The sequence below is a fragment of the Aulostomus chinensis genome, chromosome 20, assembly GCF_037954235.1.
Source record: "Aulostomus chinensis isolate RoL2024-O1b breed Wild chromosome 20, RoL_Achi_v1.0, whole genome shotgun sequence".
In the NCBI taxonomy this organism is placed as follows: domain Eukaryota; kingdom Metazoa; phylum Chordata; class Actinopteri; order Syngnathiformes; family Aulostomidae; genus Aulostomus; species Aulostomus chinensis.
Window position 1 is genome coordinate 16,026,177 of NC_141339.1, and position 16,759 is coordinate 16,042,935.

The 16,759-nt window shown below is 42.2% G+C and overlaps 1 protein-coding gene across 6 annotated transcripts in view; it reads left to right on the top strand.

Moving 5' to 3' along the window:
- Positions 1 to 16,759, top strand: part of ppp1r13bb (protein phosphatase 1, regulatory subunit 13Bb) — a 28,778-nt gene that overhangs the window by 5,162 nt on the left and 6,857 nt on the right. For 2 of the 6 annotated variants that reach the window (XM_086189124.1, XM_086189121.1), the window contains 9 exons: positions 3,626 to 3,773; positions 5,278 to 5,397; positions 6,291 to 6,361; positions 10,104 to 10,205; positions 12,025 to 12,199; positions 12,452 to 12,651; positions 12,744 to 12,908; positions 13,116 to 13,308; positions 13,822 to 13,956. In XM_086189124.1, the coding sequence (XP_086045250.1) occupies positions 3,626 to 3,773; positions 5,278 to 5,397; positions 6,291 to 6,361; positions 10,104 to 10,205; positions 12,025 to 12,199; positions 12,452 to 12,651; positions 12,744 to 12,908; positions 13,116 to 13,308; positions 13,822 to 13,956 (1,309 nt within the window). The remainder of the gene's footprint in view (positions 1 to 3,625; positions 3,774 to 5,277; positions 5,398 to 6,290; positions 6,362 to 10,103; positions 10,206 to 12,024; positions 12,200 to 12,451; positions 12,652 to 12,743; positions 12,909 to 13,115; positions 13,309 to 13,821; positions 13,957 to 16,759) is intronic. The other 4 variants (XM_086189126.1, XM_086189122.1, XM_086189125.1 and 1 more) reach the window with 2 other exon arrangements.

The following is a 16,759-nucleotide window of genomic DNA, read 5'->3' on the forward strand; positions in this document are numbered from 1 at the left end:
TGGCCTGTGTTTTGTATGTTCTTTGGCTTGAATATTAGTATTGCTCAAACTTACCACAGCTTATCATGGGCCTTTATCTGTTTCTCCTTTCACTGAATGCAGCTTGTCAGTCTCCCAATAATGACATCAGTCTTACCTGTATTCAAACTCATGTTATTCCGGCCTTACTGTTGTCTGTGCCATGAAGTATATGATGTGCAGGTTGTAGTACTCCAGTATACCTCAAGGATTAGAAAATGATCAGTAAGAGGATGTTGGTTGTGTTGGAACTGTTTGGCAAATCCGTCTCATAAATTCACATTTCTCTTATGAGAATATTCCTACTTAAATTGAACTTGTTTTATTTGTTTTCCTTATTATCATGATCTTAACAGGAAAATGTTATTTAGAGTGTGGTGAGCCCTTTTTTTTGCCCTTTTTTAGAAGAGCAAAGCATTTTCAAAACAAATCAATAACAAAGATGCCTTTTTATGAACTTCATGTCTAAGAGTGGATTGTTATTCCTGTATGTCAATTAATATCTACTAACTAACCAAGACTGTGCGTGTTGATGTGCTGACCACTCTGAAACAATCTCCATCCTACCAATTCCAGTGTTGTTCAGATTTTGTCCTCTTTAATTCATGCATATCAGGACACTAAATTGACTCAAATCAGGACTAGGGCATCTCTGTATTGAGTCTGAAAAATGGCAGCACGGATTAAAAAGGATGATGATGATGATGATGATAACTGGATTATTGAAGTCAATCTTCAGTACCGTGTCATCATACTCGCTGTCTGAACTGTCGGGTATTCAGGCGGTGACTGCACGGGTAGTAAAGTCACAAAGGCTCTCAGGCGCAAATGATCACATTGTTGCAGTTAGTCTGCTGCAGAAAATGTCAATGAATCACAGGGTTGCATCATTACAGCAGTGAGTCACTTTGACTGGGAGTAAGTCCCCGAGTAATAATCCATAGGTAGGTCTGACTAAAGCTTGATTACAGATGACAGTGGCATACACTAACGGTTATTGAAGCGCTACAAACGCCCGCCTGAGGCAGCGTGGTCAGTTATGTTCTGGTGGAACTTCATTGCACAGTTCAGCCAAGTGACTACTAAATTGTGTGTCTGATGCAGTTTTGAATTGATTCAGTTTGGCATTGCATGTAAATAAAGTGTTGTAATTCTTGGTCCAGAAGGCAGGAGCAGCCTAACAGAGAAAATCAACTCTTAAATATTCTACTTGTATTAATTATTTGTTTGGTGATCCTCTGTGAAGTTTAAAAGAATGAGGGGAAAAATGCTCAAGGGCAGGATGTCAAAATAAGAAATGAGTTAATATTTTCCTTCTCAGTTCTGGCAACAACTTGCTGAACTTGCATTGAATTTGCCACAGTTTGAAAACCCTCCAAAGCTTTTAAAAAGATATGTATATTCTCCATTTTTCCATGTTTGCTTCACTTCACAGCCCTTTTTTTCTCTGTTGAGACCAACAACAACAAAAAAAAGTGAGGCCTGTCACTTGAAACAGGAAGGCACACACCTGAACTCCCAACAGTGTTTACTTGAGAAAACAAAAGATTCTGACAGCCGCTGTAGAAGGAACGTAGTGTGTAGGTGTGTGTACAGCTGAATATGGAGGAGTTTGCTCATTTCAGTCTATCTGGCCTCCTTCAATCATGATTTACATGAGCAAAGAAGTTACAGTAGAGTAAACTTTGTTTAGCCAAACAAAATCACAATTCTTTCTCTTTTCTTGAAGCTTTCTTGATTTAGGGAAGGGTTCACTGAGAGCAGAGGAGTTAGAGTTCAAGGCCTTGCTCAAGGGCACCACCGTGGTGGTAATGAGGGAGGGGGAATCGCTTCAGTGACAAGCCTACGTCTCTAAACTTTGGGCTGGCCGGAGTGGAGGGAGGAGTACATGAGAGGATGTCATCGACTGCCCCTCTCATCCTGCATGTTGGCTTCATTCAACCAAAATGTTGATTCATCTCATCACGGGATACAGGATTTTTTCTTTTTTTTTTTTCCACATTCAAAATGGATTAATGCAGTATTTTGTGTCCCTTGCTTAACAAGTATTTAACCCTCGTGAGTTGCAGTGACTGAATCTTCTTAGATATGTTTTTATCTGCTTGGAACATCTGGATTGTTTTTTTTTGTCGTCTACCAGCCTTCCTTCTTGATTAGTGTCAACAAACAGACTTGCATCTACTGCGCTTTCTTCAGTATTCTGAAACACTGAGATGTGAAGGGAGGGGGGGGGGGGGGAGTTACAAAAAACTGCCTTCCCAGTTCCAGACAGCAGATGTGCTGGTAATGGACAAACATATACCAAACGACTCTTTATGTCCTTGTACATAGTACCGGCTGTTTTAGCGACTCTGAAAAAATATCCTGAATTCCACAAGCTAACGCTTCACCTGTTATCATTATTACACACACACACACATACACACACACAGTATCTCCAAGAGGGGTTGTGAAAATAAAAGTGAAGAAGGCATTTTTTTCCTCACTCTCGTCTTAGTCATATCCTCCGCAGTCTACATCATTAATGTCTTATGGATATGGATTTTCCCGCCACGTTTCCTGGAGTTTGAAGACCTTCCCGTTTCTTAGACATGAGAAATGGTAATCTTCCCTCTGAGGTTAAATTAGGCCAAGGTTTCACCCCGAAGAAAATGTCATTAAACAACCCAGGACTGTTACTCAATATAAAATATAGAAAAGATCAACTACACAGTACACGACAAAGTAAGAAATCCACAAATGTATAATAATCACTTACTTAACAAATAATCTGGTGATAATGTGAATGAACAGAAGTTTCATTACACCAACATCCTAAACATTTTCATTCTGATTCTGTTTATCGAATGCCAAAAAAGACGTCACAAGTTATTTGAACACCAAAATGGACAATGGACTGAGCTGTCTCATCAATTAACCGCCACGAGTAACATACAATCTTCAGTTTTCAAAATGACTGAAGCAGGCAGGCAGAAGCATATACTGTAGATCAGTCCAAAGATCACATGCACCTTGCAGTTTCGCTGCCTCTTTAACCTCAGGCTGATAGTTGCAGGTACAGTGGAGCTTAAGATAACTGTAAAATTGCAGTTCTTTATCTAAAAGACCCCAGGCTTTTGCATTTCATGCTTTTCTATGATTCAGAAAGACTGCACATAGACATTTCCTCAGAATCCATGTGTTTTGGATGTTCAGAAGGCATTACGAACATACAGTAGCGGTGTGCTGTCTGTGAGGCAGGTGAGTACATGTGGGGACATGTGTTGCTGTGTCTTAGCACTCAGACCAAAGAGTATACGCTGAATGCTACGCTAGCAGGCCTTAATCATAGTGAACAGTGCTGTGGCATGCACAGACATGAGACCACCAGCAGCTCCGACTAACAGCCGGGGCTGGTGGATGGCAAAATGCAGTGCTGTGATTATTACTAAGGCAAAAAATAACCATGGTTAACTGTATTATCATGATTACACTTTCCTGTAACACTTCTGTGTAAGATTACGTCACTCTGCTATTGGCTGTCACAACTCACTTTTCTTCCAGAACCATTAACTTTCATCTACTGTCAGTCTCCCCCCTGACGTGTCATTTGCTCTCTCCCTCTCAGATGATATTGACGGTGTACCTCAGCGATGGGGAACAGGCTATGACTGAGGTGCCCATCACCCCAGAGACTACGTGCCGTGATGTCGTCGAGTTCTGCAAAGAGCCTGGCGAGAGCGGCTGCCACTTGGCTGAGGTCTGGAGAGGCAACGGTAAGACGTGTTTATTCACTACAATACCTAAAATACATATTCAAAACAGGGATTTTGAGGGAATTGAAGTCACTATTTTACAATGTCAACAGAGGAAAGGAGCAGTGAACGTATTCATCCTTGAAGGTGAAGCAGTTTGCCATTCCCAAGGTTGATACTTCACATGGAGGAAGCAGCGGCCTTTAGCTTCCCTCGCTAATCTAAAAACAAGCACTCTATCAAAGTAGGTGCTTAGCAGGGTCAGGCACGACTGCCTGAGCAGAAAAAATCTATAATGAATAGTCCATAAATAGTAAAAAGATTCTCACCCACAATAGAGCAAGGAAAGAATGTATTCACACCAGCACTTCAATTAAAATACTCCTAAAGTACAAATGCGTTTGTTTTCCAAGGGTTAAATGCTGCTACAGTCCACAGCACTGTCACCAGAGATCCCACAGGGTGGAAATGATTTGCTTCCATCACCATCGTGGTTCTGACACACCCGGTGTTATCAGCATTTTTGCTGAGGGGCCACTCCTCTGCTGAAAACAACATCCCAGCCAAGGGCTTTATTAACCCACGTTATGCAACCGTGTTCGGATTGTGCCTGACAAAGCAGCTGTCTGCCCCTCAAACCTCCTCAAAACGCTCTTTTTCGCTCTCTCTCTCTCTCTCTTTTTGTTCTCTATTTGCCCACAGTGCTGCCCTCTTGAAATACTAAAGAAAACATTTACCCAATTAGCTAGTTCAGGAAAATTACATCTTGTAGTCAACAGTTTTCCAAGGGATCGTATGGCTTGATTTAGTTTCGGAAACCTTGTTTAAAACCACACTGCTAACCAATGAAGGGAAGAAGATCAGGGCAATGTGCCCAAACACTCCTGAGCCAGGGCGCTGGGGGGCTGGATGGGTGGTTAGGGGGTGGGGTTTAGATTGATGGGTGGGGTTTAGATTGATGGGTGGGTGGGGGGGTGGGCTGGTTGTTAACTGAAATACAAACATATGATTACCAGCACTGGCTCTGAATGTGCGGTGTTATCCAGCTCCGGGATCTTCAATTTAAATCACCATGCTTGAGAAATAACCCCGCCACCACCCCCCAAAGAAACTTTTTGACGCATAAGGAAGCACAAACAGATTCATTTTTATTTTCCAAACATTCAGAGGAGTTGCTCCCAGCCAGTTCAACTACTTTACTTTATCTCTTCTTTCCAACCACGCCTAAAGGAAACCATTTGCTATCTTCCTTTTTTTTGTACTTTTAAACTGTGATGTGACTTTTACATGCCTTAATCAATAAAGGAGATGTCAACTATAAATTCTCACCTCTGCAGTTGTATCTGAAGTTAGCCTAGTGCTTTCTCTTTTCTACGATTTATCCAGACTCCTAGAGCACTTTGCATTCACTCGGCATTTACCACCTGATAATTGTGAGTAACTTTTTTTGTTGGACCCAAAACTTTGCATCTGAGAAAGGAGTCTAACTTGTCACTTGTTCCTCTCTTTGCTGCTGCCTCCGTAGAGCGAGCGATCCCCTTCGAGCACATGATGTATGAACATCTGCAGAAATGGGGGCCTCGAAAACAAGAGGTCAAGTTTTTCCTCCGGCATGAGGATTCCCCAACTGAAAACAGTGACCAGGGTGAGTTTTTTTTGTTGTAATCACTCAAGTTTGTTTTGTTTTCTTTTGTGTCTCCTCTTTGTTTGCAGCCCTTTTGTGGGGATTTGTGATTTAGGTTGCTTTCTTGGTGATGATGCTTTAGAAGATTAGTTTTTCTACACGTACAAACCACGAGCCATACGGGGTGAGTGTCAGGCTATGAAACTACTTTTTTAAACAGTGTTCATGCACTTCTTTTGGAGTTAATTTTCCCTTGCTGGAAGAAAAATTCAAGCTCAGTTTATAGTGGACGGAGCGTCCAAACAAGTCTGCTCCCCATATTCTCACACACCATACCAACATTAACCTTGTGCTGTTGTGTATGGACTGAATAAAGCCAGAGAAAATGCCAGGTGTAAGATGCACTCAAACTAACTCCCAATTTCACAGTACCGGAGAAACAGAAAGGTAAACTCTGCCTTGGAAACGTCAGTTAAGTCGGTGTTCATGTTCAAAGGAAGTACACACACCAAGATGAAGTGAGTCATTTTTGCAGTGATGGATGATGTTAGCAGGCAAGTGGCCAGTATTTTGTCTTCCCTTGTAACATTTTAAACAAAACAAATAGTTCCAGTCGTTACATCAGGCTTTTCTTATTTTGAAAATGTTATGTGGCTTTAGTCAGCAGTGCAGGTCCCCGTACTTAAATCCCTCTGTCGAGTGCAATCGCATCAGGGAATTTCCAAACTATTCCTGACAATGCTTGTTGCCTCTGAACGTTCAAGGGTGTGTGTGTGTGTGTGTGTGTGTGTGTGTGTGTGTGTGTGTGTGTGTGTGTGTGTGCGTGCGCGCGTGCGTGCACGCGTGCATGTGTGTATCGCCCTGCATCTCTCTACACTGCTTGTGACTGTGCTGGTGACTGTCTCTGTTTGCAGGGAGTCAGCAGTCTCAGGATCAGACGAGTCGTAGAAGTGGAAACACGGGAGAGAAGCACAATGAGAACGGGGTGAGACTTGAAAATGATGTTAAAACAGAGCGACTGCACTTCCAAGAGATTATTGCACTGCCCGTACCTACTTTTTCTCGGTGAAATAGGGCTCTTACCAAAATATAAGTTTTGTCAAAATGTCACAACATGGGTGTGTGTATGGGTGGTGTGTCACTGCACTGCTTTCTCTGGTTGGTCCGGATGCCCGTTTAGGGGAGAAGGGAACTAAAGGGATAAGAGTGATCCACCTACACGTTACATCTCCCTGATGAAACTTCTCGCCATCAGGTGAAAAGATGCAGCCAATGGGGGGAGCAAAAGCCAGGACAGCTAAGTAGGGTGAGGAGGGCAATGTAGAACTGGGGAGAGAACAGGCGAAAAACACAATTTGAATCATCGTGTTTTTAAGGTTAGACACTTCTTTGACTTGCAATATGCTCACAGAAAAATTATCGCTTTTAAAAATAACCTGCCGTTTCATTCACAATCACTCAACAGAAATATTTTTGAAATGAAATGACCTCATTGTCTTAGCAGTTTGTTTTCCAGTGTCAACAATGTACACTGATTCCCGCGGGCGTTAAAGAATTCTGCGACCGTTATTTTTTTTGCAGTTGTATTCATAGTAAAAACGTAGATGTTTATCGAGAGGCGACGAAGGGAGCCTGGAAATAGCGGAGACAAATCCCTCAGTGAGGCTTTTACTAAAACATGAGACACTGTAGTTATGTCGTGCTGGTTTTTGTTCTGCCAGTGAGCTGATCTCACATCTACAGTACGTAAAACAAGATCAGACAAGACTGGAATTTAATGGTATGAGCTTCATTGTCTGGATAATGGATACATGCAGATTGGGATAGTAGGCCGACCCTGCGTGACCCTGGTGTCCTAGGACTTCATCCATCTCCAGACGCTGCCAGTTATGTCCCTGCCAGGTGTACCTATTGTCGTGCACGTTGAGCTCTAGCTTGAGGATACGTCTGTTTGGAGATGTGAATGCGTCTGATGGTAAAAGCAGCCTCTGGCTTGGCATCCTCTCTCTTTCTCTCTGTCCATCTGTCCTAGATTTCACAATAGCAAAGTGTCGCGGTCAAGGAATCGAAACTAATTAAAGCTTTAGGGTTAAGGAAAGAGTTCAGAGCAGCAGAAGATTGAGGGCTCGCGGGTTGTTGTTTTTTTTCGGTTTTCAAACCAGATGATAGCAGTGTTGTGCTCAGAAGCCATTCCTTTTTAGTGCTCTTCAAATCTGTTGCCTTGTTTGTTAAGATAAAATATGAGGGGAATATATTTTTTATGGATGTGGAAATGAGCTATTAATTCACCCGTCTCTGCTAAGCACCGCACTACTACTTTATCAGCACTTTTAGTTAATTGAAGAAGACAACGTCTTCAGTTGCCTGTCTGGCTCTGCTTTAACCTCCCGAGTGCCGAGGCTCATTTGTGTCCAAGTCTTCTTCCTAATAATCTGATTTGAAGGATTATATCAGTCAGCCCGCTGGATGATATAACAGCCCCTAAGAGGATCATTTCTTTGGCTTCACAACGGGCCGCTGCCCAAACCCCAGGGGATTTCTCTCCACCAAAGCAGAGCTGATCATCCTCTGATGGGGACGCTGCACCGTTAAAGAGCAGCGGTGCCCTGGGGGAACACAGACACCACACTCATTTTTTATTTTATCTTTATAGTACGATCCAAGCTCCTGTAATTGACGAGGATGTATTGGTAGTGTTGAATCATCTCGTTTGTCACCCCTTGGAATTGAAAATGCTTGTTTTTTGGTGCGAAGCTTTACTCACCTCACAATATGGTTCAGTCGCCTGTCAGATTCCATATCAATATATCACATCCTCAGTTCCTTTGTTAAGCCACATGGCTTCTTTCTCATCAGTTAATACAAACAGATAAATCTTAGCTCAACTTTTTTTAATTTGCTTTCCAAAACTAGTCAGGAGGACCATGCTGAATACTTGTAGTGAATCAGGTGAAAAGGCTCTTGAGTTACAGTGAGCTGGCAGAAGCTCTATAATCTTAAAAAGTTGCGTCTTTTTAATACCAGTACATAGGTAAACACATTCCTAACGGTTCCTTGACTCATGTGGATTAATATGTGCATTAACTTAGATTTTGCTGTTCACACCCAACTGAAGTTGTTCAGTGTGCAAAGCATTTTGTATGCAGTGTCGCTGATCAGCTAACGTTAGGTTGAGGTTTGTCACCGATGTAATTATTTAGTCAGCCAATCAAAACATGCTTGCAATCACTGCCTTATTTAAACTACAAGATGACTCTGTAAACCATCCAGGTCCTACTCAGTTTGTCCCATCAATATCACATTATCAACAACCACTGAGAGAATCAATGAGCTCGTCCGTGAATCCAAAAGCTTCCACACCTCTTAACATAAGATTTCCTTGTATAACTAATTCAATACTAGCCGTTTATGTATCAGCGTGATCCTTTTTCAACATCATCACCTTAGACACAGTTCTGCAGGTATCTGAAGGACATCTTGAGATGGAATTACATCCCTCATCAGCGAGTCTGTGGCGGCTCAGTAGCGTGTTTCTTCAACTCCCTCTTCACCACTCTCCGTGGGTGTGTGTCGTTCTCCCTCGGGTGAATTCTCACTGACGCAGTGTTGCCTGAGTGCATTTGAGCGTGGCTTTGTCAGACAGTGCCCCCTCAACCACCACCCCTCCTCATCTCTGCCTCGGTTGAGTCACCTCATCCCCACTCCCCCCAGCTGAGCTCCTTTTATCTAAGTGCTTCTACAGTGCCAGGTATGGAAACATTGGCAAACGCCGGAAACGCAGGCCAATCATTCCCTAAAATGTGAAATTCAGACAAGATGAGTCACAAACGTACCTGTCTCTGCAGATTCAGGCAGAGCGCAGGACATGCAGTATTTTTGTCTCCTGCATGTGATAATTACTTAGCCTGAAATAAAGTTTGCTTAAAGCTTTTCACATGCATGGTTAGAATCAGTTTGGTATTTGATTGAGGAGAAGTCAGCCAGGAGACCGACATTTGTACAGGAGCAAATTCGAAAACATGATAGCTGGTTGTTTTATGCTGGGAATTCATGCATCATACTCGGTTGTAGATTTCTGCCTCAGATAGAGACCGTAATTAAGTCTCTGGAGGAGGGATCCCTCGTCACGTCCTTGGGTGTGTTTTTTAGTATGTACAAACTCTAAATATCATGTAATCAGTTTTTAACAAGGTCATGTAATTATCAGTCAAAATCGGCCATCTGCCAAATTAAAATGGCTAAAATAACTACAGCTACTGAATGGATTGCCATGATATTTTCTCCAGTCACCACCCAGAGTTGGGGAGGGGGCTTCTTTATGTTGGCTGACTTTTGCACTTGGGATTGACTTTTGTGCTTTATCATTAACTCGGCAACATTTCCAGATTGTTTCTAGTGGAAATTTAGATCATCCATCACCATAATATTGGCAATATTCCAGTTTGTCCAATGCTTTGGTGGATAAATGTTCTTGATAGGCCCGTATAGCTTATGATCATTAAAAAAACCCAAAACAAACGTGTCACGTGTCGGAAAATATGTCAGATTTTGCACATCTGTTGCACAAAATGGTTTTACGTATCATAAATGAAAACTAGAATCGACATTGAAAAGCATGAACATTCTCATTGCAATTTGATCACATCAGTTGTGCATTTAACAAAGGTGTCAATATCCAGGTCCTCCTGCTCAGATGTGTGTGTGTGTGTGTGTGTGTGTGTGAGTAGGTGGGAAATCAGCGTGTGGAGCTCACACTCTCAGAGCTGCAGGAGATGGCCACACGGCAGCAGCAGCAGATCGAGGCTCAGCAGCAGATGCTTGTTGCAAAGGTAGAATCCTGTTCTCATAGTTTGACTTCAATACTTAAATACTACTTCATAAAATATTGTCATGATTTCAGTTTTTTAATACGATTTTGAAAACATGTCCTTGTCATTAATAGACCAACACACCGTATTTTTGCAGTATGCATTTATTTTAGAAAATGAAAAACAAAAGTGATATAGTGTGCGAACATTTGCATTTGAGGGCAGGTTTGTGTTGTTATTTATTTCCCCTAGAATGTCCCATTAATTTCTCTCAATATGCGAGGAAATCTCAAAGCAGTGATCATCCCTCAAACCAGCATGGGCAGCACATAATATACGCACCATTATATTTAGAAGATACTGGATATTCTTTGCTATTTAGGTTTTATTTCGTGAGGCTCTGTAGCTAACTGTGGGAACTTGCTCCAACAAATGCTGGGTATTACCTAGTTGTTGTTGTTTTTTTTCTCTCTCTCTCTCTTCTGGCCACAGTCATGTGGCTCTCTGTTTTTTGAGAAAAGGGACCTCTGTTGATCCAAAGAGCCCCGCCATGACCCAAAACACAGGCGAACTGTTATGTAAGAACTGAGGAAGGACGCAGTATGAGTCACGATTATGGGATTGTCCAGTCTGTCTGAATCTATACTTCATTCACAGGAACACAGTGTTTACTTTAGCTTGTATATTTCCTGAGCATGTAAAAGGTTGATACAGGGTTATATTATAGTAGTTCTTTATAAATGGCTTGGTAGATGAGGTTTTCGGGGGAGGTTGCTTGATTTGTAATCTGATACAATATTTCCAACAACCCACCATGTAACCGGTCTAGCTTGTCACTCTGTGTTTTTCAGTGCATTAACACAGTCTAACCACTGCACTCATGTTGTGCCGATCACTCATGCAAGATTAAATCCGCAGTAGACCTACACATAGACGTATTTCCTTTTGTTATGGCGTCTGAAAAGTAGGCCCGCTTAAAGCCCTGAAGCCATTTGGAAACTTGGGCCTGTCACTTCCTATTTTAGGACCTTAACTGGAGCAGTTCTCAGTTGGATCAAGAGATGAAGTCATCTGACCCTTTCTTCAGTCTTCAGACAGTCTTGACACAGCGTAGCATTTCATTTTGTGCATACAGTAGAAAGATTTAGCCTACTTTTGGGGGTTTATATATCTTTCACCACCAGAGCTGCAATGAAGCACCTTTTGTAAACCCATGCTGTGATTTAAAGGAATGGTTCACCCAAAAAGGTAAATGAAGTCATTTTCTATAAACCCTCATTCGCATGGAAGGTCAGGGGACATTTTTAAGTTGTCAAAACACTGCTGGAGCATCACAGGAACAAGTGTTGCAGTAAACTCCCACATAATAGAAGTGACCGTTAAGTAAGTAATCCAAGTGTCCTGGAGTGTCAACATGCCAAGTTCTTTTGAAAAATACCATGTTTTCACACCTCAATTGATCTTCATTTGGCATAAAAGTAGGGAAATAATGACTGAATCTTCATTTTTGGGTGAACTATTCCTTTAATGCATGGCGAGTTGTTGGGGTGCTCAGCAGACCTGCGAATAGTCAAAGAGGAAACCAATTCACATTCAATCGATTTGTGCCAAACATTGGTGCTTGGCAGCACATCTGGGTGAGAGGGTAGAATAGAACATGAATCACCCTTCAGGCACAGTCAGGGGGAACGACAAGCTGAAAGTGTTGTTACCTGAAACCTGGAACATCCTCAAATTTGGCACCTGTCCACTGAGGCATTGTTGAAACTCTGCACTGTCAGATACAGTTAAATCTTTCTGCCCCTCTGTACTTATTAAATGTCCCTTTTTGTCTCTGAAGGAGCAACGCTTGCGCTACCTGAAACAGCAAGAGCGGCGTCAGCAGCAGACTATTTCAGAGAGCGAGAAACTGCAGAGGTTAAAGGAACGTGTTGAGAGCCAGGAGGCAAAACTCAAGAAGATTCGGGCAATGAGAGGCCAGGTGGACTACAGCAAGGTCATCAATGGCAACCTGTGTATGTATCACAATATCCATTTTGTCATTGTAAAGCTTGTGATGCCACCTCATGGACTTTACATTGATATTCAGACACTTTCCTATCTAAAATCTTTTCAGTGCAGATAGAAATTAAGAATCCAGGATTAGGAAATACGTAGGCTGGATAGACCAAAACCATTTTTCAGGCATGTGATTAGCATAAGCGCCAGTTCAGCCTCTAATTTGAGTGTTTGATTATGACCGGCTTGATGTTGTTCCTTGTACTCAGCGGCAGAGATTGAGCAAGTTAGCAGCCTATTCCAAGAGAAGCAGGCTGAGCTGCAGGCAGCCGTGTTGAGAGTGGAGCAGCTCAGCTTGCAGCTTGAGGACCTGAGGAGGGGAAAGCTCAACGGCATACAGACGGCTCTTGGCGGGCAAGTGACTGGCACTGCAGCCTTGGAACTCCGCAAGCTCTACCAGGAGCTTCAGGTAAAGCATAACAGAACAAAAGCAATACAAAAAAGAAGGGATTTAAAGAATCGCGGTTGTATTATTAGATGTTTTTGTCCTTGCATCCTCAGATTCGGAATAAATTGAACCAGGAGCAAAACAGCAAGCTCCAGCAACAGAAAGAGCTTCTGAACAAGCGCAACATGGAGGTGACGCTCATGGACAAGCGGATCAGTGAGCTGCGAGAACGTCTCTACAAGAAAAAAGCTGAGGCACGTCAAAAAGAGAACCTCCCTGTAAGACTAGAAGCGCTTAACACATATCCTCATTAAGCCTCTTTTTCATTGTAATGCATCACACAAAATTTCTTAAAGATGTCACTGGTTGTCCAAGTCAACTGCTATTGACATTAGTAGGTACTTCTTTGCTGTGTATCCCAGGACATGTGGATTCTTTTATCTTTCAATGTTGTTAAATTTTTAAAAAAACTTCTCCTTTAATAGCTCAACAGAGCCAATGGGCCTCCCTCTCCACAGCCAGCTCCCGGGACTCTGGGTCGCGTGGCAGCTGTCGGGCCATACATCCAGGTTCCTGTGCCAGGCCGACAGGAAGGAGGCTACACCATTCCACCCGATCCTCTGAAGCCACCAGCCCTGGGTGTCAGTAACCAAGCCAACCAGGGCCGCCCCAAGTCAGGTTAGTCAAACTCATAAAATGACATCCACAGTGTGTGTTTGCTCTGAAAAGGTGAAACATTTTGATGCATTACTTTTGTATAACAAACGTTCAGTCCATTTGGTCTTTCCTCTCTTTAAAGGTGTTTTATTATTAGTTATTAAGATAAGCAGGGACATGGACAAAAAAGTTGCTGTCAAGGTTGCTGCTTGCTTTTTCACTGAGTAACTTGAACTACAAGTCTTATTATTGCACATTTAACACATCTTGCATGAGCAGCTTGAGCCCGAGATCGTCTTGCGGGCCCTACTGTTATGCTGTTTCCTTCCTACCTGACTTCCTAGTTAATTTTCCACCTGAACCATTGATTCCTTCCCTTCTAACCTCCCTCTCTTCCTGTGTGCTGTGTTGTGTTTACTGTGATTTCCTCCCTTTTTCTCTCCTCTTTCTTCTCTCATGTGTATATCCTGTGTCTTTGTAATGTTTCTGTTTCGGTGGGCGTGGGGTTGGATGGGTGGGGTCAACATTTTCCAGGGGTAGATGGTGTACGAAAGCCTCCTGGCCCTTGGAAGGTGTCTGATTTAGACATCGTTGTGGACCCGGTACCCCCGTCCCTTCCAGAATCACACCCGGGCCCTGGAGCCTCCACTGGCTCTGATGGCACGTCCCGTGAGTGCACAGTGCTGCATAAGCAGCGGAGTGGCACCTTCTGAACCTTCTCTCTCAATCAGAGCACAGGATCTTCTGCATGCACTGAACCCTTGACTCCCAACTATGGTCCTTACTTATCAAATTCAGCCATATAAACTAATGATCATTTCTTTAATTGGATAATGCCTCAAGTTCAATGAACCAACTATAATTGAATCGCCCATATTCTTCAAAACTGAACTCAGAACTGATTTTCTCCTGGTCTAAAGCCGGCCAGACACATAAATTCGACCTGATTTTAGCCTGCATTCAGTTGGCCCTGGTAGAATTTGGATTCAGCTCAAATAACAAATAGATCACTTGTCGAGCTGTTTGATTAAGGTAACGGTGCACAATTAAAAGCTTGCTTCTGCTCCGGAAGTATTGAATTGGATTCCTGGCATATCAGAAGACATTTTTGTGGCCTTCTTGTGTTGTAAGTAGTTCCATGGGCCTATTTCCCTCAAACCCAGCAGTTGTACGGAGGCCATGTCAACATTTGTGGGAAAAAATAACAATGAAATGTTACAGATAAGACAGATTCAACTCAACAGAACAACTCATAGCTCATTTTCCGTTAGCTTTGGTGGTCATGTAAGTCTGTCCCATCGATGTTCGCTTACTATGGAAAATTCTGAGCACTCTCACCAGTTATTCATTGTTCAAATTGAGTTCGGGGGAACAGAAAAAAACATTTGTTTTCCTCGTGAACTGTGGCAGCATCTCACCCACCCCATGATGATACACGTGAGTGAAGCACAAATGTGACCGTAAGTGATGTGTGCTGTTTTGGGCTGTGGAAAGACGGACTTTTGTTTCTGATTGGTTTAAATTGTTCTAGTCTCAAAGATCTAGAAAAGGGCAACAGAAGCATTAGCAGACTTCTGTACATCAGTGTCTGCCCGGCTTCAGTGTGTGGCTAACATCTCAGTCGAACAATGGCGAACACATGGAGTCTTCTTTCTTTGGCGCGGTTACCCAACTGATCTTCTGGCAACATTTTATTTCAAATGATTCCTCTGTGGATTGATTAATGACATCACAGTAGCGCACTCCCCTCTTCAAGGGCTTGGCTGCTACCCCGCAGGAGAGCTGCACCCTTGATGGTAGTTGACCTCACGAGAAGCCGTGCTGCTGATCCTGTGTGCTGTTGTGGACTTTTGAGAAGGTTCAGTGTGTTGCGTGCCTTATCACCTTACACATGCCAAGCAGTCCAGAGTATTTAGACTTTGTTCTAATGTTGTAACACCCCTGGCTTGCCTGTGTCTAAACTTCACACCAATTCCCACAAGCTGTGAGATTCGCTTGTAGTCAAACACTTTACATGACAAGGAATGGAACTTGTTCATGTTAAAGGATTGTTGGATTCAGTTAGCAAGCGTTGTTCCTCATAATCTGTTCAACCCAGATGAGTCGGACTGATCTGGCCCAGTATTCAAAGTTCAGTCTAAAACTAGAGCTTTATCAGAAACTCAATGAGAAGATTCTGAACTGTTTCATCCTAATTATTAAATTATATTATTGGTTTATTAACTAAAACTGTTAGGACATAGGTATTAGCATGTGGAAAAAAAACGTTAAAAACTTCTGATGCTATCATTGATAGGTACATATACATGTCTGACTATTGTTTCTCTTGTTTCATCTTCATTTTCATCCTATCTTTTCTGTCTGATGGTGCACGTTTTTTTTATCACAAATTCTTTCTTTTTAGCAAGAAAAACCAAAATAACAGTTCACCCCCATAATATCGGTTACTTGGTGACCTTTTCTATCTTTTACTTGCTCATGGTTTAGTTACCAAAAGTAACTGAACGACAACACCTCATGGCTAAATACAAGCACAGTAGCATACTAATGCAGATACATTTACGATCATCGCTGCTGTGGAATGAAGGCTCAGGATTTTTGTCCTATTGATCAATGACCCTCCTGAAAAATTGACTTAGTTGCACTTTTGCTCGTTTTCTTTTTTAAGGAGAAAGTAGTCCAACATGCAAAATCCGTTCTTCCAAATGCATTCCTACGTTGCCTGTATGAATAGTGAGTTTATGAGCTCACGCTCAAGGCCACAGAAAAATTGACTCAACCACCAACTGGCTACCAAAATGTTTGATCGACAGCTGAGAAGCTGATTTATATGTATGCCTACAAGAGTATATGTGAATATTCTCATCTGAAGGTCAGTAAGTATTTGTTAGTAGTGTTTTGTTGGTCAAGTCTTTGCTTTTACTTCGGTAACTGTTGCTGTAGTTGTAGCAGCTCTGCTGGCATTTGTCATTTTTAGAGAACTGGTTTGTTTCCCGTACGCCTTTGCTCTGAAATGTGAAAAATGAGCCTCCTCTGGTTAATAGGATAGGCCTCTCAAAATCCTGAACCCTCCAGCGAATACCACTCCTAGGTCAAAATGGTACTTCAGACCACTCCTGGTTTCACTTAGTGTCATAAACATTGGCTGTATACAGAAGGTGGACGTAGCCTCGGAGACTGGGAAATAAAGTAAATGTCTCAAAAAGAGAAAAAGGATTTTTTTGAAATGTAACCTCGGTGATTATTTTCCCGATGAGTTTATGGGCTCAAGTGCTAGTTTGACAACATTGTTAATGCAGCACTGTTTAATGAGTCTAAATTATGATCCCTCATCGAGCGGAGTAGATGATAAATACAGCCCTTTTTTGTTTTTCATATTTGTTTTTCCTAGAACATAACTGCATCTTTATTAGGATTTGCTATCAATTCAGCTAAAAATGTACTTTTGTATTTCATGTGTTAGGCACTAGTT